At 46.0% G+C, this 26732-nt stretch overlaps 3 protein-coding genes across 14 annotated transcripts in view; 2 read left to right on the top strand and 1 right to left on the bottom strand.

Moving 5' to 3' along the window:
• Positions 1–9045, top strand: part of LOC144162409 (aldehyde dehydrogenase family 3 member B1-like) — a 176119-nt gene extending 167074 nt beyond the window's left edge. For 9 of the 10 annotated variants that reach the window (XM_077692928.1, XM_077692926.1, XM_077692927.1 and 6 more), the window contains 2 exons: positions 82–189; positions 7174–9045. In XM_077692928.1, coding sequence (XP_077549054.1) covers positions 82–120 — 39 coding nt within the window. In that variant the 3' untranslated portion in view covers positions 121–189; positions 7174–9045. The remainder of the gene's footprint in view (positions 1–81; positions 190–7173) is intronic. The other variant, XM_077692924.1, reaches the window with a different exon arrangement.
• A 2419-nt stretch (positions 9046–11464) lies between these two features.
• LOC144162411 (cytochrome b-c1 complex subunit 7-like) lies at positions 11465–12247 on the bottom strand. Its single transcript, XM_077692935.1, has 2 exons — positions 12093–12247; positions 11465–12024 (listed from the first exon to the last, which is right to left on the bottom strand). Exons 1-2 carry the CDS (start codon positions 12132–12134, stop codon positions 11641–11643), a joined length of 426 nt encoding a protein of 141 aa, XP_077549061.1. The 5' UTR covers positions 12135–12247; the 3' UTR covers positions 11465–11640.
• A 165-nt stretch (positions 12248–12412) lies between these two features.
• LOC144162408 (myb-related protein B-like) overlaps positions 12413–26732 on the top strand; it is a 79283-nt gene continuing 64963 nt past the window's right edge. For all 3 annotated transcript variants that reach the window (XM_077692922.1, XM_077692921.1, XM_077692920.1), the window contains exon 1: positions 12413–12715. In XM_077692922.1, coding sequence (XP_077549048.1) covers positions 12690–12715 — 26 coding nt within the window. In that variant the 5' untranslated portion in view covers positions 12413–12689. The remainder of the gene's footprint in view (positions 12716–26732) is intronic.

The following is a 26732-nucleotide window of genomic DNA, read 5'->3' as shown; positions in this document are numbered from 1 at the left end:
CTCATTTTTTTTCTCTTCTTGCTTCCATTTCGGCATTTTTTCTTTCTTCTTCTTTCCCCCTTTTTTCTTTGCCTCTGCCAGGGTGAGAAGCCACCGCTGCGGCGATGGTGGCGGCAGTGAGGCCAGTCGGGGAGCGGTGCACACTAACCATTGCACCACTCACGTTTTGCACACGGGGCTCTTTGCAAGGTATCTATAACTGCCACCGCTTCTAACCCTTCATCATCATCATCGTCATGCATGTGTCTTTTGTGATCCTGCGCTTCTTTGTGTGCTTTTGTCTCCACCAGGCGGTACTGTTGGAACTGCAATTATTTCCCATTTCATTGTCTTTTAATCTTTCCATGGTATAGGATTTCTGAAAGTGCAGACGAGAAGTGTTTGCAGTCGAACCTCGTTAATTCGAACTCGCTTAATTTGAACTTCTGGTTTATTTGAACTGATGCTGCGGTCCCAGCAAAATTTTTTGTATTTGAATAGCTTTCGTTAATTCAAACTTCTTTAAATTCGAACAGTTTTCAGGCTTCTCCAAGTTCGAATTAACGAGGTTCAACTTTATGTTTTATTTTTTATCTTTCAAATTTGGCGAATTTGCTGTTACTCAGGGAAACCACCTCATTATACGTTGTTTTTTGTGCACTTATTAATGGTGTTCATTGTGTAACATTTCAATTTCACCTCCCCTCTCGTGGCTTATTTTAGTTTTTGTGCGATACCTTAGTGAAAATGATGCAGTCTGAAGGTAGTGTATCTAACTCTGCGCCCTTTCACATTTGTTTTGTTAGCCTTAGTGCGGTCGGTTGTACCACCTGAGGAGTGCATGCCCACCTCATCAATGCATTCCCACTTAGCCCACTAAACAATCGTGGGAAAGTCGGAACTTTCCTGGCACTTACTTTTGAGTTGAGAACTGAATTAACTACATTAACTATTCATCATTGGTTCCTTCTATTGTAAAAAATAAAAAAGGCGGTGAAACAAGGCAAAATAGCCTGTCATGGCTGTCCTCGCCGGTTCGTGTGTTAGACCTTGACATATTTGCGGAAAATATCGGAGTGGTGACCTCCCAAAACTACAACCATTGGAATAAATTCATGGTTAAGCTCAAGTGGTGTTACAGTTGATGGCTGAGTCAACGTGATGTGCTCAAGAAGAACCTCTTTATCGCAAAGGTGCGAGTGTTTGCCCCAAAGCCATACTGCAAGCAACCTGCTGCAAACCAACAGTTACAGGTTATATATATGCCTGCGGTGTAATTGAAACTGTCAAGCATTGATTGGGTGTGTGTGCATTCCACACATGTTGAGGAACTGCTGTTAGTCTAAAGCTTGCTTGGCACTGTACTTTGTTTTGTGCACCTTGTTCACAGCTGTTCTGTTGGATAATTGCATGTCCCTGGCCACTGTGGTATAGCCGGGAACGAAGCCACGGATCAAATGGCCACTGCAGCTACACTCTTGAATAGACTAGACATAACAACATTACCCTATACTGACATCAAGCCACACATCAGACAACAATTTCGCAAAAAATGGCACACAGTGGAGTGTACAGACAGACAAGTTACACGTAATAGAGCCACACTTGGGACAATACACCACTGACACACGCAATAGATACACAGATAGATACACAGATACACATGCAACACACACGCACCTGCTCACTGGATCTACAAGACCTCTGTGTAGCAGGTGTGGAGACAGCCTATCCGTGATCCACATCCTCATACAATGCAGTGCACTAGACACAAACACTTTGCACAGCTATACAGACAACCCATTCCACTACACCCATCGTACCGTTTAGGGGACGACCCCATAAATACCCACAAGCGTACTTTTAAGTTTCTTAGCGAAATCCAGTTTTTACACCTCATTACTTTACCATGCATGTTGACACTTGGCCCTTTACACCAGTCATCTACATTGTCTTTTATGTCATTTCACGTTTGTTTTTAGCTGGATGTTTTACATTTGCTATCACTTTGTCCTCATAGAACAGCTTTTCCTTGGCACTCGTTGCCCTTAGTCGGCCTTGCGCCATAAAAACCCGATCAACATCATCATCATTGATCACTGCATGTACCAGTTCCCGACATGAATGTGTTCAAGCTAGCCAATTACACCTGTCCTCGTACCCATATCACTAACCACTTTTCAGTACAACAGATGTTTAGCAGACAAGCTTTTTTTTTTATGTTCACTGCTAAGTTTTCTTGTGGCACCTAGTCTTAGGTGTGTGGCTCATTTTGTTCAAATGTAACTCCGAGTCGACCTGAAGAATCTAAGTGGTGCCACGTTTCAACAAGACCTAGAGGTGGTGAAAACGATGTAAATATGGTTTTCTAATTGGCTGTGTGAAAGAACTGTATCTGGTTGTTCTTGTATTGGGGCCGTTCCCAATGGTAGTGTACTTGCCGTGAAATGTATGAGCATGCACAAACTTACCCTTTGTTTGTGACAATGTGTTTGTGTTTGTGGCAGTTTAAGACAATGGAGAAGTACAAGGGGGTCAGTACCAAGGAAAGGCGTTGCAAAGAACACCTTCGCGCACATGCACCTATGTAGACAGTAAACACTTGCGGAGTGGATTTATAGGGACGTTATTGTCGTGCTTGAAGCCAGCTTTTGTCCCATTAGTTTATGGTGGTGTAAAAACACATTAAAGAAGTTTGAAATCCCATTTCAACTACCGTTTTAGTAGAATTAACTTGAGGCACATCACTGCATTAGCGCGGGGTGGAAGTGATACTATCAGCTTAGTGAATTCCAGTTTGACACAAGTTGTAGTTCATGAAACAATTTCTTGAAAAAAACTTTTTTCTTACTTTTTTTTTTGCAAATGGCACAAGTTAGTGCAGATTTATCTCCTCCACCTTTCTTTTTTTTATCATTTGCAAAGCTCGCTAGCTTCGTGAGATAGTTGTATATTCAGGATAGGTCATTTTAGGACAGTAAGGACTTGTTTTTACAGACCTCGGGCCTCTTTTGTGCAAGTTCATGACCTAAGCACAGACTTAAGCAGTAACTTGTAGCTGTAACTGTGATGAGTATTTGTGTCTGGCTGTCTAGGTCAATGCCCAGCTAAGGTTATAAAAATAGTTATCTTATTCATCACTGACCTTGTCTTATTTATCTCATCTTATCAGTGACCTTATCTTATTTATCAAGATGTCTGCGCAAGATCTGGCATCCACTCAGGCAGAGGGAATGTGCTGGGACAATTTGATGATCTGTTACAGCTATGTTCCTTGTAAAGGTATGTTTCTTGCATTGCATAAAGTTTAAATGAGTAGAGGATTGGTCCAAAGGCCTCCAAGCTATGCTAAAGGTTTCCAGGCCAGGTATAATTAATGCAGAAGCTTAACCCTTGAGTGCAATGAGACAAGTTTTGCTATAATAACAATGAATCGCACCTTCACCACACTTACTCTATAGAAAATTAGTTTCATTTTGATAGTCAAGTTTATGCCATGAATTGTTTGTGGCCTGAAACCATTTGACAGGTCTCGGGCCGTTTGACCAAAAGCGTACGTTTATGGGAGGTACCAGCTACAATTTTTAAGTGGCAAGGCTGTAATTTTTAATTTTGTTTTTCCGTACTATTCCAGTGTTCTGTGCCACGATTACTGCTGTACATGCAGTTTTTCAACTTTTCTTCATATCTGGACAAAATGGATACAAAAAAAGCTAATAGTTGCACGAATGGGTTGCATGTGTGTGCGCTTGGCACAAATGTATATATTCTTTTTTCTGTTTGGGTCGTTTTTAGTGTAACTTTTGCCAGCTGGGAACTTGGCATGCCAGCATTCTTGTTGGGGTATTGATGGATGCACGTGTGATGAAATTTTCAATGTCCAAAATATCTTAGAGTCCATGTTGGTACACCGATTTCTAGAAAATATTCATATTTCAAATCTTTGCTCCTATTCACAGCACCTGCGATAGAATTTTGAGCTTTCTAAGCAATTCCCCATCGAACTGGAGTTTTTTTTTTTTCAACTTCCAGGCATTGGATTTTTTTTGGATTGTGCGTACTTTTGAGGAGTGTGAATAGCAACAGAAGTTTGCTGGAAAATGCAAGAGATGTGTTTGCAAAAAACTTCACAGTAATCTTTTTTTTTTTTTTGTTCCTGCTTTTGTTTGTCATGTGCGAGTTATTCTAGCACTACTACAGAAAGGCAAATGTGAAGTAATAGGGTATCCAGGGCATCTACGCTGAGACCAAATTAATGTTGCAAGTGTTGATGTCGATTAGCAATCAGTGCTTTCATGATACTGAAGTAATCAAGCAAATTTAATTGCCCAATTTTATAGAAATGTAGACTCTATGATGTGTCACTTGACAACTTGCGGAGCACATTATAAAAGAATTAAATTAATGAAATCGTCCAATTTAGTTGTCTCCAACATGCTCCTGCTTACACAGCCATTTGTAAAGCTTTGCAAAGATAACTGCAGAAGTGCGAAACGCAAATTGCAAACACATCATCCACTTGATAATTGTTAAACTGTAAGATGTTATCAGTGGCTGGGGTTATCATCTTTTTCTAGCAGCTCAAGGCATCCCAGTACGTCTTTTGAAAAAGCGGAAGAAATTTATCTTAAACAACCCCCGTGAAAATGGAAAGAGCATTTCTAGCTAGAAATAGCTTCATTTCTGACTACATTTATAGATTCTAGCTGGAGTCAAGGGCTTCTAACTAGAAATATTTTTAGGTCTAGCTAGAGACGGTTATTTCTAGCTTGCAGGGTTTTTTTTTTTTTTTTTTCAGCTGGATTGAGGTAATAGCTACCAGCCGGCACAAAATCTCAATCCAGCTAGAAATGAGCTAGAAACTGGATTTATAGCTAGAAATTTTGCCTATTTCTTGGTATAATATATTTTTGGTTCAATAATCCAGCTAGAAAAAATATTACTTTCACCTGGGAATTGCAGAAAAAACAACACTTCCGCTGCAGCAAATGTCCAGGTAATTAGTACACTGGTGCTCTAGATTTGTTCGGGCTGTCAACATTGCTAGTGTTTGACGTAATTACTCGCTTGAATAAAATATAGCCGCTGGGTAACGAGAGTTCATCACTGCTGCTATTGGTGTACAGTCTTTGTCAAAATTTTCTAGGCCAAGCTAGAAACGCGCAGGGCGCCAAAAATTCAGTGTACAAGCTTACTGCCCGAGCAAGGCTGAAGCTTTTTATGCCGGAAAGCCAGAGAAAACACCTTTCTTTTTTACTGTCATAAAATATTTTTGTCACATTTAAGCTAAAACTTATTCTTCGAATTATTTATGGTCGAGAAGGCTTAGGATTGGCCTAGAAAATTTTTACAAAGGGTGTACCTAATTTAATTGCCAATTTCTTGCTTTGGATTTCTGAAGCTCAAAAATGGGGAAAAAAAAGACACTTGCCAGAAGTGATTGTAGAATTGGTGCTCTCTGGTGATTTCGAAATAGGTCACCCGGTTGTGCCGAGCTTTCCTGGTTGACGCAAGATTTTCAGACTTTTTGTGTGCTTGTACAGATGGAGCTGGTTTGTTCAGCTTTATCCTGTACAAGGCAACAATGGCTCTGCAGCAATTTTTCTGTTCACTTGTGCTGCTTCCAAGCACATTGCACCTGTTTATGCACCGGTCATCTTTAAAAAAAAATGATTTCTATTGTTTGGGTTTCCGTGCTTGCAAGAGGGGAAGAGGTCCCAAGACAGCATTTATATTTGGAAATCGAATCGCACATTCACCAGAAGAAAATTTGTTCAGAACCTGGTATTGTTTCTTTCCTTTTTTTTTTCTCTATATACTGCACGTGTTTTCACTCTGGCGTATTAGCTGCGTCGGTACAACAGGGCTTATACTAGTATATAAACAGTGTAGTTCAGTTTGGAGGCTTCCGATTGGCGAGTACTAGTTTCGCAAAACAGTCTGTAACAGTTGTTGCGGAGAAAATCGGCTCAGAATACCTAGCTTGTATTTATCTTTCTCCGTGAAAGCCGGACAAAAGAACGATGTGATTTCAGTCGAATTTATTGTTTTGGAACGTCGGAATGCTGCATTTGCCCATTTGTGGGCTGTTTGTGCAGGTAAAATGTGGGCCTCCCACGAAGTGCTTGGAGGGCCTTTCCTTTATATAAACAAAATAAATAAATTCAGAGCCTCACAGTCTCTCTCTAATGCCGAATTCTTTAAAATGCTAAAGCTTTTTTGTGTACCCAACGAGAAAAACCTGTGTGTCCGTCTGTAATGCTTAATGTGTCATATGAAAATGCTGTGAGTAAAAGGAGATAGTCCCTTCATGTTGTAATACCAGTCCCCTGAAGAAATGTATAAGTAGTGCATTTGTGTCAAGTTGTCAAGTCTACTTTAAAGAATTGGTGCATGTAACGTGCCTTATGGATATGTGGGGTTTTCTGGGGGTATATAATAAGAGGCCCCAAAGTCTTCCTACTATGGTATCAGACTGCGGTTGTACATGATGATGATGATGATGATTGCGATTGGTTTCCCCTTTGTAGCAGGGTGATGACATGTCATCTTACCAAAAAGAAGAAAAGAAGTAATATACTTATGTTTTATACATAGTGCTTGAAAAAACGGTCTTCTGAGCAATGCGTGCGTGTGTTGTACTGAAGCCAACTTTAAAGGGCCGAGCAGCCTTAGCACTTGTTTGGCAATTATTACTTGGCAGTTTCTGCTAATTTTTTGCAGCGAAGCTGTCCTGCGCTGGTTTCCAACTAAAATTGCGGGCATCTGTTGTATTGTCTTGACAAAGGGTTGAGTGCACTCGTCGCAAAGATAGCGTAAAACGCTCTGTAAGGTATCTTGGAAAAAATCGTACTGAAATTGGCCGCTAAGATGACTCTATCATTACACTGAATTTCAGTTACTTGTCAGTTCAGCGAAATGGTAAACATTTCATAGTTCCTATCTGCAGTGATACATGGTCGTTGATGGAGGGAGTGCGGTTTCATTAGAGAAAACAGCTGTAACGCTTGCTTTATCGAAACTACCCTGAAACAAATTCTGCGAGAATTAATTTGGAATTAATTATAATGTAGTTGTGTGTGTCTTTACTCAATCAACATAACAAGTCACTATATATAACTGAATATAGTCATCCACGAATACAGTAGTGGAAGCCCTCTCAATTTTTTGTTTGATTTTTTTTTCTCTCTTCAGATGCTTGGCACAGAAATCTGAATCAGCCGACTAAAGCCAGATTGGGACCACGTTGCGGGGGAGGTTGAAGTCGTCCGAGCGGCTTTGTTGCTGCCACGACACTGTTTGAAGACGGCAGAGTTTGTTGCGGGCGCAACAGAGATCGTCTTGACAAACCTTTTTTTTTACACACCTCTAAAAAACAAACCCCAACTTTCTTCCACAGACCAATTTTTGTTCCAGAAGCAGACGCCGCTTCTGTTTCTGTATTTTATAACTTGAGTTGTTGTTTTAGTGTTTGTAATGCTCGTCCGGTGTTTTTTTTTTTTTACCTTTTTTATTGCAGTTGTAAGAGATTTAAGAGGAGCAAAAAAGGATTTGTAGCGCAGACAGTGTTGTACATACAATGCCTCTGGGTTTTTTGGAGGTTCAAGTTTGAAAAAAATAGTATAATTTCTTTTTAACACCACACGAGCGATTCTTCTCTGTTCAACACTGGTCACACTGTACTCCTTTTTTGGTAGACATTTTTCCACACTTGTGGATCAGTCCTATGAACACAGCACTACTGTAAGAAGCGATACCTTACTGCATTGACCTCTACAAGAAAGATAGTAAAACCAAGTCTGCCTGTGTGGAGCTTGAATTCGTCATGAGCCATTGACCATACCTCGATACTGAACTTTGGAGATTTGGATGTATTGCCTCATGGTATTGCAGGCTAAGTGTTTTTCTTTTGTGTGGTTTCAGAATGTTGTATACAAGTCTATGCACTTCCGTTGTACATTAGGTCCTTCTAGTAACCGAGCTTAACTAAAATCGCCTTGGAGTATAGGTTCGGCATAGAACTGGCTAGAGATTCATGAAAAAGGCCTTTGTCTCGTAGTGGACATGATGGCAGCTTTTGTAAACAGGCCAGAATGTCCTCCTTAGCGACTCCACTTGTTTTGATAGCTCTGTGAAAATTTATTCGTGCCCTGTAAAAGGATTACAGTGAGCAGCTTCAGTGTTGGGGCAGTTTTTTAAATGCAGGATTAAAGGAAATAAAAAACTGGATTTCGGTGTTTTTTTACATGTATGCTACCATAAGTAACCCCGTGGGGGAATTTACAAAAAAGTGAAATCACAGCCTCAAACATCTTAACGCAACGAAAAGGTTAAAGTGGAATTGAGGCAGTAGATGTCAAACTCGCATAAGCTGTTCGGACCGTTCGAACTTTTGTGAGAGCTGAAAAATGTAGAAATTTTATTTGTAATCGGCGTAATCGCAAACGATTCGACCAGTTACTCGCCAACGTCATTTCTTTCGCAGATAGTGCTTCTTGATAGTGAATTGAGTACAACATATTTTATTTGTTGTCCAAAGTGGCGTTTTTATACCTTGCGTGGCCTAAACCACCCAGCTAAGATCACTCGCTTCAGTTAGGAGGAGGAGGGGTTTGTTTGAGAATTCTATGCCAGCAAAGATTTACACGACCAGCACCCTATGTCACAAAGGGTTCTCTGTACCCGTAAGTGTTTTATCTTTCGTGCGTTTGTTTGTATGAAGGGCCCTTACAAAAGTATTCAGCTTCACTTGCTGTCAGGCTGCTGTACAAAGCAGCTTCAAGAGAGCTTCTCAAACTCCCCGCAACCTGGTTGCGTTGGCACCTGGCCTTTAACTAGCACAGAGTTTCGGGTGTGTGAAACTTGCTTGAAAGACACTTTGAACGTGTTCTGAGGCATGTTTAAGTGAGAAGAAACGTCATGGCTGTTGTTTGGCGATAAGCATCGATGATGGCAAAGTTCGTGTGCAAACGTGGAGTTGTGTGAAGGTATTTTTTTAATCACAAGCAGTGTTGGTTGCTGTACTTGTCTCGTTCCCTTCAATAAAGAGGTTAAACAATGTTGAAATTGCGGTCTGCGGAGTCTTGTCTCGACAGATGCCGCATGCTGCGGGTGTCCCCAACGAAATAGGATGGGGACAGTGACACTTTCTGGAAAGGTAGGTTCCTGAAAATGTGTGCGAAAATTTCGAACGAAGCGGTGAATGTTTAATTCGCAGTTGCACCATAATCATCGCTGCAAATTAAATAATTGATTGTTGAAAGAACAACCAATGTGAGAGCAATGTGCAGGTCAACGTTTTGTGTGTGGTGACTTATACATTCCAACAGCCATCAAAGTTAATCGTGACCAAGCACCAACCTTTGCATTCAGAAACGATAGACTTAACTGATTCTTGTTAATGGAGCAGTAAAGGGCCATGAAATCGTCACAAGGGCCATTCTCGCGACTGACTGCAGATTCCTTAAGCAACCTCACTGGACCCAAAGACTGTAGAAAAGTTTATTGGGTAGTGTCAAACTCTGTTTTACAGGTGTTTTTGGTATATATCTTTAGCAGTAGCTGCTCCAAGGTTAGCATAGTAGCACAAACACTGCCCGTTGTGAGTATAGTCGCAAGCAATGTAGGAGTTCAGGAAGAGTCGACACAGAAGCAAATAATGTACGCATGTTCAAACTTTGCTCGGAGTTAGGTACACGTATCAAACCCTAAAATTGCGATCAGCTTGGAGGGTTGTTTGATAACCAACAACATGAAACAGCAAGCTGCAGTCTTCCCACGGCTCCGTAAACATTAGCGATCAGGAGTGTATAGCCGATCTTTAAAACAGCTATTTTTTTTTTCAAACTCTTCAACAACTGCTGAAGGCTCTCTCACTACCCCCACATTCAACGTTGCCACCATTAACCCAGACCGCTATCGTTTCAGTATTACTCGACGCCTCTGTTTCCAAATGAGCCTCATTTGATATCCTCATCAAACCGAAGTCGTCGTCTTGGAACAACTTGTAGAACGCACTAGAACAAAATTGCCTACTCTTCTGTACAACTTTCGACTGGAACATTGTTTCGCATTGCCACTTGCTTTAGCAGTGGACATTTTGGAAAGCACCTGGAGGACACTGCAGAGTCTGCCAGACCAGAGTATCAGGCCTTTCAAGAGGGCTAGCCATGCCCATTTTTGTTGAGAATCTCCTCAAAGCTGCCTGCCAACCTCTTGTGATGAATCATACTTTCTTATATGCTTCCAGAAACAAGGTCTCCATCGCAGACATAACTCGGGTCCTCCCAAAAAACTCTGACTTTGGACCACTTTTCCTCAATGCTGCCATCCTAAATACACCAACATCACTTCGGTCCAACCAATTTGAGCATCACATTCCTTCATTTTCCTTCCAAGCAAAAAGAATGACACCTTTTTTTTTTAATCCAATCACCCAAACAACTCCCTCAAATTTCCCTACGGAGCTCCGCCATTCAAGTTAGTAACGACATCTAAGCTGTTGTCAATACCCAACTATCACCCATGCGTGTCTCCAGTAGCACTGTGTGCGATTCTGATTTGTCATATTCACACCAATTGCACTAATGATGATGTCATTCAGTGCCACATTATGGTCTCGTGAAATGAAACTGCTGTCTTGTACTGTAACAGTGACGCCTTGGTATCGTATGCCTCGTTCACAAGTTCGAGCTTCACTGCCACTTCATTGTCATATTTACTAGGAGTAACGAAGCGCATTAGCCTTATCGTTATTTAATTGTAGGAAGCTATGTTATACTTTCTAGGTTGCACTAAACAGAAAATTCCACGCATCGCGATGTTCGGTCCTCTCAAAATACATCCAGGCCTCAGCATTTTACAAATGTGCGGGCTGGACAGTTTACGTACACTGCACAACTCACTGGTAAAGCTAAAGTACATTGCCTCTATATAGTTGCCATACCGCAGCTTGTAAGCGTTCAAATGCGTGCTAGCTCTTGCCGAGACTGCCTCACTTCAAAAGCGTAGCGTTCGTGATCAGCAGAAAGCCCCATTAGTGGCAGCAGAATACTTCATCACACCAGCTGCTTTCTTCAGCTTTATAGTTGCCCGTTTCGTGATGCTGTATGTGCGGTGTGAGCACACAGACTCGCACCCATCTTGACCCACCCCCAGTGCACCACCCGAATTACTCCATCCTGTGCGTAGTGCAAACGCGGCGCGCTCTCCCTGGCATAGCCTGCACGATAACCTGGAACATCCCTGCCACTGACGTTGCCGAAGTCAACGCAGCATGCCACTAAGCTTCATAACACCCTTGGCAGCATTGCCCCCCACCCCGACTGTTTTTGTTTTTTCATCCCTGCTCTGGGTTTTTCCAGCATATCCAAGCCATCTAGGATTGAGAAGAGGTATCACTATATTACACCAGCATCTGCAACAAGTCGGGCACGTTGCCTGCAAAGATCGCAGACGACTACGCACTGAACGACACAAGTCAATGCACTGTTACACCCGATCGTGAAGGCCAACACTCAGGTTCATTTATTACCACTTATCTAACAAGTCGCTCCGTCACGCCAACTTATCCCAGCTTGCTCTGTGCGGACGTAGCCAGCAAAACGCGACGGTGCGAGACGGTGATGTCCACCGGGACAGTTTGGCTCCGGTGGCGGCTTCTCAGTGGGTCCTGTACCATTCCTTCTTCTCAGCCTCCTCCTTCTCGACCTCGGCGATGTAGGGGTCCAGGTAGGGCACGTCGTCCTCGTACTTCGTCCACTGGCTCTCGGGCAGGATGGAGTGCGCGATATTGCACTGGACTGCCCGGAGAATGCGGTAGTTGCGTTCGTCCTGGATCTTCTTGGGCAGCCGCCTAACCGCCTCCAGAGTGACCGGCTCGTCGCGGTACAGGTCGCACTTCAGGAGGCCGTACTGGTAGTACTTGCTCGTCTTGAACATGAACTTCGACCATGAGTTGACGGCGGTCACCGTCTTGTACGCGCTGGACGACATCGTGACGCAGAGGTGGTCTTTCCCGAGCCGCTTTGGTGCCCCAAAGTTCTCCTGCAGTGGCGGCAGAAAACGAGAGACAGGTGAAAAGACCGCACGACGGACGAAGACGAACGACTCACCTTCGCGATGTCCTTTTGCAATGGCGGCCCCCTAACGCGCATGCGCAGCAGGGTTAGTGGAGCTCGCGCAGTTTACGGCTAAACTTAGCGACTTCAAGTTCCTTTGTAAACAAATTGTAACAACAACTTTTTAACAAATACTTTAAAATATTTTATTAGTTTTGTTTGTTTTTATAAACATTTTTGAAAAAATTGAGACAAAGTGCCACAAAGTGCGGACGAGCTTCAAACTTTCTGCATAAAGCGGCGCGGCGGTCGCTTTTTGCGACTCCACCAATCAGGTTGGTCTTTCATCTTTGGCCTATGGTTGCTTTCGTCCTGCGCCAATCAGGAGCAGCGCAGCCGCGGGCAAGCGACCAAGCGGACCGCTGGCGCGCAAATTTGCTAGCAGCGCGCCGCCATTGTGCCGCGCTTTATACCCCCTGTTATCTGCTTTGCTGTTGTGTCAGACGTGTCGGACAGTGTTGCGCGCGCGATAGTGATATCGCGTGCAGTGCCTTGCATCTTTCGGACTTGGAGGCAGTTTGGGAGAGCCAATCTTCTCCGCTCGACGCCGACCAACTTCGCTATGGACACTTGAGACAGCGGCCCGGAACCATGTACCGGCGGGCTCTTTCCGAAAGGTGAGTCGGTGTGTTCCGCGATCGCAACACCTGGCCCTCTTCCTCTCGCCATTGCATTCGTCGACCATGGGAGCTGTGCTGTCAACTGAGTGGCAGCGAAGGGCCTCGCAAAACGTGGATGTCGACTTTTGGTTGACACGCTGTTTCGTTAACGGTGATCCGGACTTCTGTTCGTTCGAGATGTTTGCGTACAATCTCTCCGGCACTCTCCTAAATCCGGACTCTCCCCCCCCTTGGTGCTCGCGCGAGCTCGCACACCAGCTGTCATTCGCGGCGCGCGCTGCCAGGCTGCGTGTATGATGAAAGTAAAAAAAAGGAAAGTGTTTTTACTTACCGTTTGGTCCCACGTGGCCCTTCGAAGCTTTTCGTGTTCGCGTTCTAGACGCTTTTTATCGACACTAGTTTTGCGGTGGACGTTTGCATCGATGTCAGCAATCTCGCCAAAAGTACCTCTGCTCCACGATCGGAGTACACTTGCTTATAGTCTCTTTCCAGGTACGGATTTTTGGCGGGTTACGTACGAATTGGGAAAAACGGAACATGAGGGTGTAGGTTGTAAGTTGTAAGCGTCGGAATGCGGGCGGAAGCCACATCGTCGATTGTGTTACGTGAAGTTTTCTGCGTTTTTTTTTTTTTTTCGTAATTACTGCTGGCAGACTTGAGAACTGACTGACTTTCTGTTACCGACTTTTGTTAAACTTTCGCATTGAGGGTAAACGTAGTCTTGCATGGCAGCACGCGGACTCGTGGAGTCCAAGCGTAAAGTTGCGTTTTTTGCATTGTGTAGTTACTCGTTTTTGTTTCAGCAAAGACATGTACATTTGTTGTTCTATTCTGTATATTCACCTCCGATTTGAACCAGAAAGTAGTGCACATGCGAGAGTTGTGACTTCCGTAGTAACCGAAGCGTGTGGATTTTTCTCTCATTCATATCGGTTACTCTTGAATTGAAACGAGCTCGTCTTGGCAACAGTTCGGAGTATTCAAAGAATGGTAACCTGATTTTATCTAGCACCTCTCCATCTCTAACGATTCGCCCTCACTTAAAGACCACGTGTACGGACTCGACATGCCGTGGTCGTCTCTGTTACATCTGCCCCGGCGGATGTCGCAATCGCCGGACGAAAAAAAGAAGAAAAAAAAATCGCACTACCGGTTTTGTGAAGATGAGAACGCCGTTCTCTGCTGGGAGCTTGCAGTCGTGACTTTTTTTGGTAATGCTGTTCTTTCTTCAAGGCTGAATTTGTGCACGCAAATAGTCGCTGGGCGAAAGTGTTGTCATGGCCTACAACTTAACGGAAACACCGCTTCCCTTGATGTTTCCGCTCCGTTAGCCCTTAAGGCCCAACCACATGCACGCGTAAAATCGACGTACTCGCGCAACGACGTACGCCTGCGGCGGCATACGCCGCTGCCTTTACGCCGGCCGACGACGTCGGAGAGGGCGAGTAACCACATATCGCCGCAACGCGCGCGTAAACCAATGCGCCGCGCAGTGTGGCTCGACTACTTCGGACTCAGCTTTGTGGCGACCAGTTCAACTACATTTTAACTCAAATAAAGCAAATAATGCCTATTCTCACAAATATACGTATATTTAATACAGAAACAACTAAAATAGTTCTCGGGACATTAAAAAACGTTAAGGATTAGTATGCATACTTGGCAGGCACAAAACCAACGAATCCCTTTCGCTACATTTGGCGTAAAACTGCCTTGCTCCCATAGTTGCTCGTTGCTTCGCGTGTTTTGTCCGGTTGTTTTTTCACCGTATTTTACAAATTACTTCGTTTTATCGCATAATAAATAGTGAAGTTAGCTTATTTATCAATTCACTGTCTTGTTGTGCGACCTGACTGCCGATAACATCACCGCCAGAGGTGTACGTCAACACCGTACGCCTGAAAGTTTGCGTCGATATCTGGCGCGCTCTGACTTCGGCGTAACAAGCGCGTACCAATGCATTCGGCGTACGCCGGAGTACGCCGGTTCCTTACGCGCTTACGCCGGTTTACGTCGTTGCGCGAGTACGCCGGTTTTACGCGTGCATGTGGTTGGGCCTTTATTAAATGTTTGACGTCTCCGAATTCTTACCCCAGATTGACCTTGGAGTCCCCCCCCTTTTTTTTTATCGAAGGGCGAGCGACTGCGTGCGTAGAGCGGTTAAACTTGCAATTGTGGATCTAATATTCCCGTTTAGATGCCAAGCCTTCGTAAATAAATACGATGCAATCACGTTTTCTGAGTTTTCAATGTAGTGTCACGAATAACATTGTGTAAACCGACTTCATGCTCAATTTAATCTAGGTGGGAGAATGAAATAACTTATTTAGGCTGACATCGTTCAATATCCGAGCCGACTGTCGTCTCGCGTTTATCAACAAACCGATCACGTGGTTTTCAGACATGATCACTTCTGAAAAGTGAAAGTACACAAACGTTTTTTGTCTGAAGGATTCACATAGTTCAAGAACACTGTCAGGCAAGATGAACAAACATCTTTTAAGCATCCACATCGAAGCAGTGAGTTCTGAAAGTTGCTGTAGTAGAGTTGGCGTCGCAAGGCCGTTTCATTACGTTTCACTGTCAAGAGCCGAAGTAGTTGCGCCGGCTCGCCTTTAGTTGTGCTAGAGTTTTCATTTATTGTATCCCCGCGGCCAGAATCCTTTGCGTAGGGGAACGAGCAATACAAATAACAACGGTGACAATGGCGGCAATAATTGGAGGCAGTGTGAAGTATAATTTTTTTTTCAATTGCAACAATAAAGTTCCTTCTGATCTGATCAATACAAGGTTAACTGTTAACTGCAATGTAAAAAATACAAATAACCAGAGTAAGCCGTAATTAGAGGCACTTAAATTACAAAACATTCTCTGGTATGCATACAGTGTTGGCCAAGTGTCATGCCAGTCTGCAGTTTGTCTAGCTGCATATCCCGTCGAGCTTCGGTGTAAGCGATAACTCGATATAACAGAGTTCGACTGTGACACTGCTATTGAACTCAAGTTCTAAATTTGGGTAAAAAAGCGCTTGCTGGAGGCTTTGTGCTTCTTTTCCCGATTCATTTCACTGCGGAATCCGGAATGATGGTGCTGAGGACGCGATGCAAGAGAGGGTAGTTGCTGGCCGAACTCGCGGTTCGGTGGTGGCCGGGTGCGCTCGCCGACCGAAGAGGCAAGGTGCGACAACTACACCAGTTGATTTCGCGGAGCTGTGAATGTTGCTCTGTTCGAGAGATCGACCCCAAAAGACGCGATGACGCCGACTGTAGAAACTTATTTCTTTGCTGCATTTGTTAAAGGAACCATGCTGAAAAAAATGCAACTTTATTCAGTTTTAAAGAACTAGCCTTCGGTAACCTTTATTCCAGCCACGAAGGACGGTTTTTTTAACTGAAAGAACGTTAGAAGCATTGAGAAACTTAAATTTCGCGCCACAGTGACGGAGTATGGGCCTGCACTAAAAATCACGGTTATCAATGTGCCGGTCGCACAAGGGTCTGTGACGCCGTAGAGACCCCGCCAGAAAGTGGCTGGGGAGTACCCTATTTTCGCACGTATAACCCGCACCCCCACTTTCCGTCGACGAATAAAAAATATAGATCCCCGCGTATTGACCGCATATTTTATACATAAGAGAATGGACCAAAGCTACTACCCAAGCAGCATTATGCATTTGTTTATGCAAAAGAACTTACCTAGCTGACTACGTAACTAGATGACTTGCCGCGTACATTTTTTCAGGCTGGTATATTGTTGAGCTGTGTGTGAAATAAGTACCGTCAGTGGGACAACAGTGGCGTAGTTGCCAATACTGCTCTAGGAGCATCACGGCCCAACGCGCATTGCGGTGAAGCTGCACCAAAGGAAGTATACCTCACATATAATCTGCACCTCTACTCCACCCCTGAAATTTTCTCATTTCTGGTGTGGGTTATACGCGCGAAAATACGCTATCCCCGCTGTTCGATATGTTTTCGTTAATATCTCGATCGTTTGCTCGAAGTTTGCGGTACAGTTGGTGTCATTGTTGTCGGGGCAAGGCAGAATTTTCAATGAAGCAAACTTCTATTTTGTCGTCATGGTTCCCCTTTAAACGTGCGTTCGTGAGGATGAACAAACCCGAGCAAGTCTCTCTCCACGCCGATGGCTTCAACCAGAGCCACTAAGCTAGTGGCTCTAGCTTCGACCGAGCGCTGAGCAACACCAATTTTCTCTTGGCTGTCCGCGCAACGTCTGAATGCGACAAAGAAGCCGAAACTCCCTTTGTCTTCTGCCGCCGATAGGTACACAGTCCACAGGTGCTCGGGTCTCAAGAGCCCGAGGCAGTGGGGAGTGTTTGCGCGTCCCGATAAAAGTAGAAGAGTCGGGAACGTAGGTACGTAGGAGTGATCAGGCGGCATTCTTTGTCTGCTTCCTATATAGGGGCGGCCACTCTTTGTGCGAGATTGCGAACGTCCGGCATTGGGTCGAACGTCCGGCATTACCTGCAGTTTCTTCCTCCTTTTTTTTTGTTTCTCAGAAAATCGGTGTTTGTTATACAGCTCCTATTCCGTTTAAGTCGAATTGGAGACCCATGGGAATAGATTTATTAGTGGGAAAACACTTCGTAACTTTTTTTCGGACCCTGCCCCTACTTACCAAAAGCTTTGCGCCTACGCGCAAGAGAGTGATTGATTGATTGATTGATTGATTGTATGTATGGTTTAATGCACCGACGCAACGCAGGCGATGAGGCGCGCTGTAGTGGAGGGCTGCGGATTAATTTTGACCACTTGGGGATCCTTAAAGGGGGCACTGACACAAAATTTTGAAGGCGAGATAACTTCGGAGATAGATTGGTGGGAACACATATACATCATCTGCAAAATATCAGCGGCGAATACAGCCTAGAGCATATTTAAAATCAATTTTAAAGTGTGCGAAACGCAACCGAGCAGCCAGCAGAGGACCACGCGCAATCGATATCCCGAGGATAATGCGTAAATAAACAACATCCAAACACGTCACGAGTTTGTGTTTGCCGCTTCCGCACTGCCGGCGTTTTTCGCCGGATCGCCCGGCTCGCCGCTCCAATCGAAGGGCGGAGCTTCTGCTCTCGAGAACGAACGACCCGATCGTTGGCGGCGGAGGCGCCGTGATTTCGTCAGCTCATCGGGCAGCTGGCCGCGACCAAAGTTCTACAGCGATTCCAGGCACTCTGTTTCTATTACTGTTTTATTACCATTGGATGCGAAAACGCGCCGAAGGCACGAAAAGACCACTGAGCTGGCCGCACGGTCACTGTGCAGGCGGCGGCCACGGCCGCGAAGTGGCCCAGGCCGGCGCAGGTAGCTCGAGTGATAGCTTGTTACCGCTGCACGAAATTGTCCCCAAGTCCCGACCATGGTGGCATACATGAGAAAGGAGTTAATGATGCGATGGCGGGTTGCATTACAAATTGTCATCTGCACCGCTTACGAGAGCGGCACTCGAATATCCGCCGCAGTGCTAAGCCGAACACCCTGTAGGCAGACCGGCCGGCTGCTCCCAGCGCGCGTCTTGCCACCCACCGTCTCAAACGTCGCGCGTCGTTCTTTAGCCGCGGTAGCATTTGCACTCACAGCGCCTGCGTCACATTCACGGTCGCTTTTTAATTAAGCACGAGATCAGTACGTGGGGCATTCGCAGAAACTGCCGTCGATGCGGATTCGACAGTGCTACGGCGGCTCTGCTCTGTGATATCCCTCCGACGGTCACGTGGTCAGCTTTGTTCACACAAAATCCACAAAATCCATCGTTTCGCGGCACTAGCTGAAACCGAAACTGCGACTGGCCGCATTTAAAATGCCTCTAATTAAACAACCGTCGCACGCTGAAGCAAATGAGGTTTCTACAGGTTATAAGTAGGTCACTAGCTGCTTATCGCAACAAAAAAAACAAGAAGCAAAATTTTTGTGTCAGTGCCCCTTTAACGTGCGCCGAAATCTCGTACACACGGGCGTTTTTGCTTTTCGCCTCCATCAGAAATGCGGCCGCCGTGGGAGAGAGAGGGAGAGAGACTGCGAAATAAGTGGCTTCATTCCCTGTCAATCCTTAAGTGAGTTTTTAGGCGAGCCTGTGAAATATTGTGTGCCCGTCTGACTTTTTGGAACTAAGCAACTTGAAAGGGAACTTATCTCGGGCCAATGAGCCATTGAAGTAATGACTGGAGACGGTCGTTTGGTTTACGGAACAAACTCGGGTAGAATACATAATAGCTGAAGTTGTGGAGTCGGGCCGGGCGATTGCGAGTCAACAGATCAAATGAGCCAGTACATCCAACGTTGGATATGTTGGCTCGTTGGATGTAATGGCACGATGGATGTATTGACACGCTTTTGGAGGTAGCCGCTCGTTGGATGTAGCAGGGGTGAGGCAGCTGCGCATATTGCGCAGTTTTGATACGAATTTGTTTTCCTGCGCCAGGCTGCTCCAAAAGCTTAAAAAGTGCAAAAATTGCGGCAAACTGCTCCGAAACAGTCTGAGAGCCAGGATTTTAACCCTCCCGTCAGTTGCAGTGGGAAAAAATGCTTACTGACTGCATAATTTTCCAGCACCTCCAAGGTAATGTGGTTTGTAAAGGTTTGATTGATCATTGAATACAAAACCCGCATAAAATTGCCCCCGAGATAGTTTTTTTCGAAAGTCACAATGTCGGGTTGGACATGTTATATTCTGGGCGTTTTTAAAGTTTTACCGTCAAAAACCATTGCAAAGCCCTGTAGAAACAATACTTATGTGTACTGAGGCGACAAACTACTTGCGCAAGTTGATGAAACAACGGCAATTTTCGGAGCGCCGCATCTCCGGAACGACATGACTGGGCGCCGCCATCTTGGTGCGGTGAAGATTAGAAAACATGGCCGCCGGGCGAAGCAGTTGCTCGTGGTTCAGGCAGAGTGCTCTTCGACGATTTCCTCCGTGGTTTTGGTTATGGGGGTGGCTGGGTTTGCATTTAGTCGTTTGGTCTGTTGCGGGAAGTTGCGCGACTCGAAAGACGGGAGTTCATCAGAAACGTGGTGCCGGCAAATTCGCCGTGTTTCGGCCTTGAGTGTGAGGCGCGGTGCGTGCTTGAAAGGAAATTTCGGACTCATTGCGGTGTTATAAAACGCTTAGTTATTGCTGCCTTTGACAGCGAGCTTGCGAGTGGCGGGAATGGGCCGATCGACACTGCAGAACTGGTGGTGGAGGCTACATCGCCGCAAAATGTTCAAGCAGTGTCCTATAGCGCGACGGGCTATTATTGCACACTAGTAGTAATGGTTCATCTATTTCAAGTGAAATTTAATGCCAAAAGGCATTAAACAGGCTGAACATACAAGCTGAACATACCAGTTTTACTGAAATTATGATCGTAGTGAACGTTTACCTTTGGGATTGAAATGGGAGGGCTAGTAGGGTGCGACGACTGTCACCTCGTTTTGCGCAACTTTTGCCGTGGCTCTGCACTTGTGCGTAAAGTCGAGTATGGGGTTACAAAAATAATTATTTCGGCATTCACATGATATTAAAAATGCCTTACGATTGCTTAGTTCTGCATTTTTTTTTCATTGTTCGCTCTCTCTCTCTCTCTCTCTCTCTCTCTCTGTTCGCAATATATTTTCAACGGAACTCTAAGCTATCTATGCATTGAGCCAAAAAATTTAAAAATGGTTTGTAAAAAGGTAGTGAAGTTCGTACGTCGCGATACTCTGGTAGAAAAAAACTTTATTGAAAGGCTGTTTCAGTGTTATGTATGTCAAAACGGAATAAAAAGTGCACTTGTCCAATCCGAGTTGCCAAAAAATATGATTTTTAGGCTCCTAAGGTGACATAATAAATGTCGTTCTTCTGCTCCAAAATCGAGATTTCGCTGCTCCGAAAACTGCTCCCAAATCTGATTCAGCTGTCTCACCCCTGATGTAGTTGCTCGCTGGATGTGGTGGCACGTTGGATGCATTTGTTCACCCTTCTGGAGAGGAAAGGTGTAATGTTGGCAGCGTCGATAGACCCTGTCGGGACGATGACCCCCTTCCCTTCTCGTGGCGTTGTTGTGTCCCCCTCCGTCAGCGGGAGCGAGTGTGTGGTCTCCGCCGACGCCAGCGAGTCGCAACCCTTTGTATGGGCCTAGCCGGTGGCTTTTTACACGGCGTTGGGGACGGCTGTCCTGTCCTCCACTTGACCTTCGGGGACGGACAGAAGGAGATCGAAGGGCAAAACCCTAATTGGTATGTGCACTGCGGTATGGTGGCTAGCCACCATAGCTGTGGGGGGGGGGGGGGTGGGGGGGGGTGGGGGGGGGGGGGTGGGGGGGGGGGGGGGGGGGGGGCTTCGTTTACGACCTCTCGCGCATTCTTCAACGAGTTGGTCCGGAGCTGTTACCAAGAGCGGTGGCATCAAGTCTTGCTCCCGTGGCGGCTTCTGGGCGCCTGAGGATTTGTGAGGATCATTCTGAGGACTCTTTTATCTGCACCCTCGCGTCTCCCATCCCGTTGGCACCCACGCCATCTTTTTCGCTTCCGCGTGTTCTGCGGAAAGAATATAATGCCTTGGCACCCCGAATGGGTTACCTTGGCTACGCGAAGATGCAACGAGTAATTAGCGACTCAAAGAACAGTGGTGGCCCGATCCAAGGGCGAGAATGTTAGTCGAGCTCCCGCGCAAGCAGGCGCCATGCGCGCTCGATTCCCCACTTCCCATGCGTCGAGAGGAATTCGGGGAAGACAGGTGGCTGACCCCCACGGCGAACATCCATCGGGATTTCGCAGGCCCTTCGGGCCAAAATCTCGGTCCAGAATAAAAAAATTACATGTTTTAAGGATCTTTCGCTGCATGAACATGAAGATAGTTTTTATTTTGTTTTGATTTTGATTTGTTTTTGGACAGGATCTCCAGGATCTATTTTTTTTAAGACGGCATCTGTGCTCTTGTGATTATTTAACGCCCACTCATGAATCCGCATACTTTCCAAGCGATTTCCCCTGTAAATATTTGTTGAGGATAGTTCCTCGATCTTCTTTCATTTGCTTGCTTTTCTCGTAAATGTTGTTTGAATAGATTATTTTATTACTTAAAGACATTCTTTTCAATTTTTTTCTTTCTAAATAGCAAAGGTCTTTTTCACAAAAGTACCGAATCTGAGCTTCAGAGATACCGTTGAGCCGCGATACAACGTCGCTCATATTCGGGGACGCAGCTTTGACGTGCATGATTGCTGCGGAAAATATTTCTTACGCACTAAGCGCTCTTCCGTGCTTTCAAACAAAGTAAACACCTAACTTATAAATGAGAATGAGATGGTTTAACGCTGCAGTTAGAAAAAAATTACTCCCACCTCCCCTCGCGGGAACCCCCGTGTAGACGCGACGCATAGGGGGTTCCGTTGTTGTTTCCGTTAGGTTGATTCTCCCATCGCGTGAAACGTGCCGTGAACCCCCTGCCACGGCTATGACGCAACACAATCTACTTTAATCCAATCCAAGCTAGTCGAATCGAATCCAATGCCCCTCGCGAGAGAGTGTTCGCTATCGGAGAGGAGAGGGGGTGAGCGGCGGAGAGTGCAGCCAACACCAGCTCGCGCGGCGAGGAGAATGGGGGAGGGGTGTGGACGGACAACGACAACGCCGTATGGAGGGGCAAGGCGAGTGAATGAGATGCCGTCGCATCTAAAAATTATTAGTCGGAATACTAGCGTTTCAAAACTCAATGTTTTGTGACTGAATGTAATAAACATAACTCAATGTTTTGTTTATTACAAAACCCAGATTTTCTCAAAAACCCGTCTGCTCCACCTGCCGTTTTCACGGCGGCACTCAAATTAGGACTGATTAACTGTAGTGGGCGCAATTATTCCTCGTACCAAACAACACGTACTCGTGGAAGAGCGCACTCTGCCCGCTGCGCTAAAACACTCCATTCGCGGAGTTCAGTCGGCTGCGTCGAATTAAGCCCAGAAATGTAGTTATGTTACGCAACAGGGCATCATGCGCTGGAAGTAATGAAACGTTGGATGTGGTGGCGCATTGGATGTACTGGCCGAAATTGGATGTAATGACACAGCTTTGGACGAAGTTGCTCGATGGATGTAATGGCACGTTGGATGTAGTGGCACGCTGGATGTAATGGCGCGTTGGATGTAGTGGCCAAAATTGAATGTTTCTGCTCGTTGGATGTAATGGCACGGTGGATGTGTTGGCCCCAAGCGGGGCCGCGCTGGAGCCGCTGTAAGCCTTCATTTAGTGACAGTAGGCCTGACATGTAAGCGGATAGGTGACAATAGGACCAGGTAACAGAGCGGCTACGGAGAGACGGTACTCAAAGCAGGAGGAGACCGAGGGAGGTGTACAAGATGAGGAAATTTGGTGGGAGAGAGAGAGAGAGAGAGAGAGAATAAATATTTTTATTTATCGAGCAGAGGCTGATGTGTGGACCTCGCCCCGTGGAAGGATTGCAGTGTAGGAGCAGTTGGTAGTATAGTCGAAAGGCCATCGTTCTGCAGTCGAGACAAAAATACTGATGATGAACATGCTGGATGTGAATGAAATCGGCGGTACGGGTGCAGCCGACGCCCAGCTGAGGTTGCAAAGCCCCTCGATAGGTTCGCTTACGGTAAGAGCGATTAGCGACGCCTCCGAGGAAACGAAAAGAGTCGGTCGCAGTTTGCGTCCTTGGGGAACGCCAGTATCCTAAACTAAGCCGAACCTCTTCTTCTGCATTCCTTCGCATGTCCGATCGGGTTCGGGCTAGTTGACGGGCGCCTTTCAACGTGCCACGTCGTTCGCTTGCTCGTGCGCGCGGGCGTACTCTCACGTTTGACGGTGAAAGCCGTGACGAACGTCTTTTACGTCGCCTGCGAAGGGGACGAGTATACCTGACCAGACTCATGTCCCGGAATCGGGACCCCCTCGCACCTTCTGTTAAGTTCGCGCATGTCACTTAATTAATGCCGCCCAGCAACCAGGTATCGTTAGTTAAGTATAGAGTGTTTTTGCTTTTATGGTGTTTTCACGCCGGCCGAGCTGACTTCGGCGCGAGGGGCGTGAGGAGAGACCGCGGAGGCTTCATTTTGTTCACCGCGCTATTGTGCTTACCCGACGTGCGGGCCCAGAGAGGACGCATACAAATGCGTCGGTCGCTCCGAAGTAGTTAGAAGCAATGTTAGCACTTCCTTTCGTTCCTTTCCTTTCGTTCGTGCGGCGGGGGACCATTGACATCTTAGCGACCGCGATTACCGCCATGAGAATGCCCGAACCGGACGGGAGCTGAAAGTCAGTCAAGGGGTCAAGGGTAGGAAGAGGGCTCCAGACGTTCTGTCTACCGCTGTTTCACAGCTCAAAGCTACTGGGCGGAATTTCCGTTCGTCACACGTCTGACCCTGGCGACTCGGCGGCTGGGATTCGTCAGTGGGTAGGCAACCAGTCTTTGTTAGGCGCTCCACCTGTTTACAAAGGAGAGGAATTATAGGCCCGCATGGTGTGGCCAATACTTTAAGACGAGCCGCCCGGTAACCGATGGCCGTCGTTAGGTTCGCTTTTTTGTTGGTTGCTTTTTATTTTTGTAAAATTTGTGTTTTGCGGAACACCTCCGGGTTTCTGTGTGAGAGCGAGACACAGGTGGGTGACGTGACTATTTTGAACTCACCTAGCTTTGTTTGTCACGGTGGCCAATCAGTGGCGTAGTTTGGGCTAATCAGTGAGCCATCCTCACTCTCAAGTTGTGACGTCCCTTTAGTGGTCGGGGTTTTGGTGGTAAAACCGAGTAGTTTGAGGTTTTTTGGGTGGACGGGAGAAAAAAAAATGGGAGAGCGGGGAGGCCCGCTCGACGCAGGCCTTGCCCGACCTTTTGTATGCGATCATGAGTTTTGAGAGTTGCAAACACGCAGTGTAAAGACAGTGTACATACTTGTACATCTTGCTCTTGCTTGGAGTTGCTCACCGTTTGCCACGTGCCGTCGACCACGAGCCGTCGTTTCGTGGGATCATCGCTTCGACTTCGGCGACCGATCCACTCGGAAGTGGGGAATGATCTTCGGAACGTAACTCCAATCTTATCGCGAGCTTCAAACAAGTAATCTATATATTTGGGGAAACACAGGGAGCGGTGGCCAATCCCCGGCCACTTGCCGGCAACCTTTCTGTGACGTCACGCAATCTTGTATGTGCGATCGGCGGCCGCCTACATAAGGCACCCCCCGTTACACCCGCGCATGCGCACGACGAGTTTTTTTCTCCTCCGCGCACGCGCAGTAGCACCGGTCGTCTACCGGGTACGGGACCGATTCCGCGGTCTACTATAACTCTCTTTTATTGTGCAATTGTAGCGGCGCCGCCAGTTTCGTTTAATCGTATCGCTTAGATGATAATGTGCGGTTAACACAGAGGACCTCCTCGATTATCAGTCCCGGATCGTACGCGGACTTCACCCGAGACGCGATCCGGCGCTCAATTTTCCCATGTATTCCTATGGGGCTTCCATTCCGAGGGAAGTCTCCTCGGACTGCCCGCGGGCCGTCCAGGATTGGTAAATCGAGGATGCCCAATGATAACTGTGTTTATAGTGCTGGCCCGTATTGCGTCACTGTGGCGCGGAATTTGAAAGACTTTATCATTTCTTGCGTTCTTATTTTGGCTAAAAAGCGTCTTTCTTGGCTAGAAGACGCAGCTGAGCGAGATACCGGAGGCTAGTTCTTTCAGATTAAATGTACTTATGCAAAATTTATTTACGGAGCAAAAATAAGCTTATTGTTATTCTTATTTTCGAATGAGTTTGGTTGTATTTTTTCTTCATGTCCCTTCTAACAGCGCTGGGGGCTCTGTGGGAAGTGTTCTTGGCCCTTGTACATATCAGTGTGCATATGTGTAATGCATGCATGCACGGGGGAGCCCAGGCTGTATAGTTGATTGATTGATTGATTGATTGATTGATTGTAGGGTTTAATGCGCCAACGCAACGCAGGTGATGAGGCGCGCCGTGGTGGAGGGCTCCGGATTAATTTTGACCACCTGGGGGTCTTTTTAAACGTCATCTCAAATCTCGTACACACGGGCGTTTTTGCTTTTCGCCTCCGTCAGAAAAGCGGCCGGGAATCGAACCCTCGACCTCGTGCTCAGTAGCACAAGGCTGTACAATTGAACCTCGTTATAACGAACACTGATATAGTGAATTATCGGCTATAGCGAAATAAAGGCGAACTTTGGTTGGTCACGCTTTATTTCAATGACGCTTATTCTTTTATAACGGAACTGAAACCGTGAGAGCCGCGCGCGATATCGAATGTAACGAAGAAATACTTGGTTTGCGCGAGGCTCGAAACTCGAAACCTAGCTTTAAAAAGCAAGAAGAAGGAAAGTAGAAGATAACAGTTTGTAAAACTACGGTCGAAAAGGAGGTTTCCTGCGTAGACACTGTGGGAAAACTCTGAGCACGAGGACGCGGGTTTGATTTCCGGCCGCGGCGACCGCTTTTCTGATGCAGGCGAAAAGCAAAACCACCCGTGTCTACGAGGTTTAGATCCCCAGGAGGTCAAAATTAATCCGGAGCCCTGCACCACGGCGCGCCTCAACGCCTGCGTTGCGTCGGCGCGTTGAACCCCACAATCAATCAATCAATCAATCAATCAATCAATCAATCAATCAATCAATCAATCAATCAATCAATGTAGAAAACTTTACCCTGCAGTGCTGTGAAAAGCTGCAAGACGGAGATCACATCCTTCTTCATGTAAATAAGAACGCAGGCCTGTTTTGACAGACTAACTTTGTTCTGTTGTGATTTCACGTTGAAAGGCCGCAAAGAGAAGGATAAGGATTGCCTTGTTTATAGCGCGTTCGAAGCCTAGAATAACGCGTTTTAGTATCTAGGATTTTTGCGCGAACCAGATTGCCGATTTGTTGGAGCCGATTGTTACCTCTACTGTTAGAACGAATATCGGATGTAACGAACATATTTACTGCCCCGATACTGCTTCGTTAAAACGAGGTTCGACTGTGTTTATTGATTTGATTGATTGCAGGGTTTA

Source organism: Haemaphysalis longicornis, unplaced genomic scaffold, assembly GCF_048455015.1.
Source record: "Haemaphysalis longicornis isolate Haplotype H1 unplaced genomic scaffold, Haemaphysalis longicornis Haplotype H1 scaffold_12, whole genome shotgun sequence".
Taxonomy (NCBI): domain Eukaryota; kingdom Metazoa; phylum Arthropoda; class Arachnida; order Ixodida; family Ixodidae; genus Haemaphysalis; species Haemaphysalis longicornis.
Note: the sequence above shows the minus strand (reverse complement) of the source record. Positions and strands in the feature narration are given on the sequence as shown.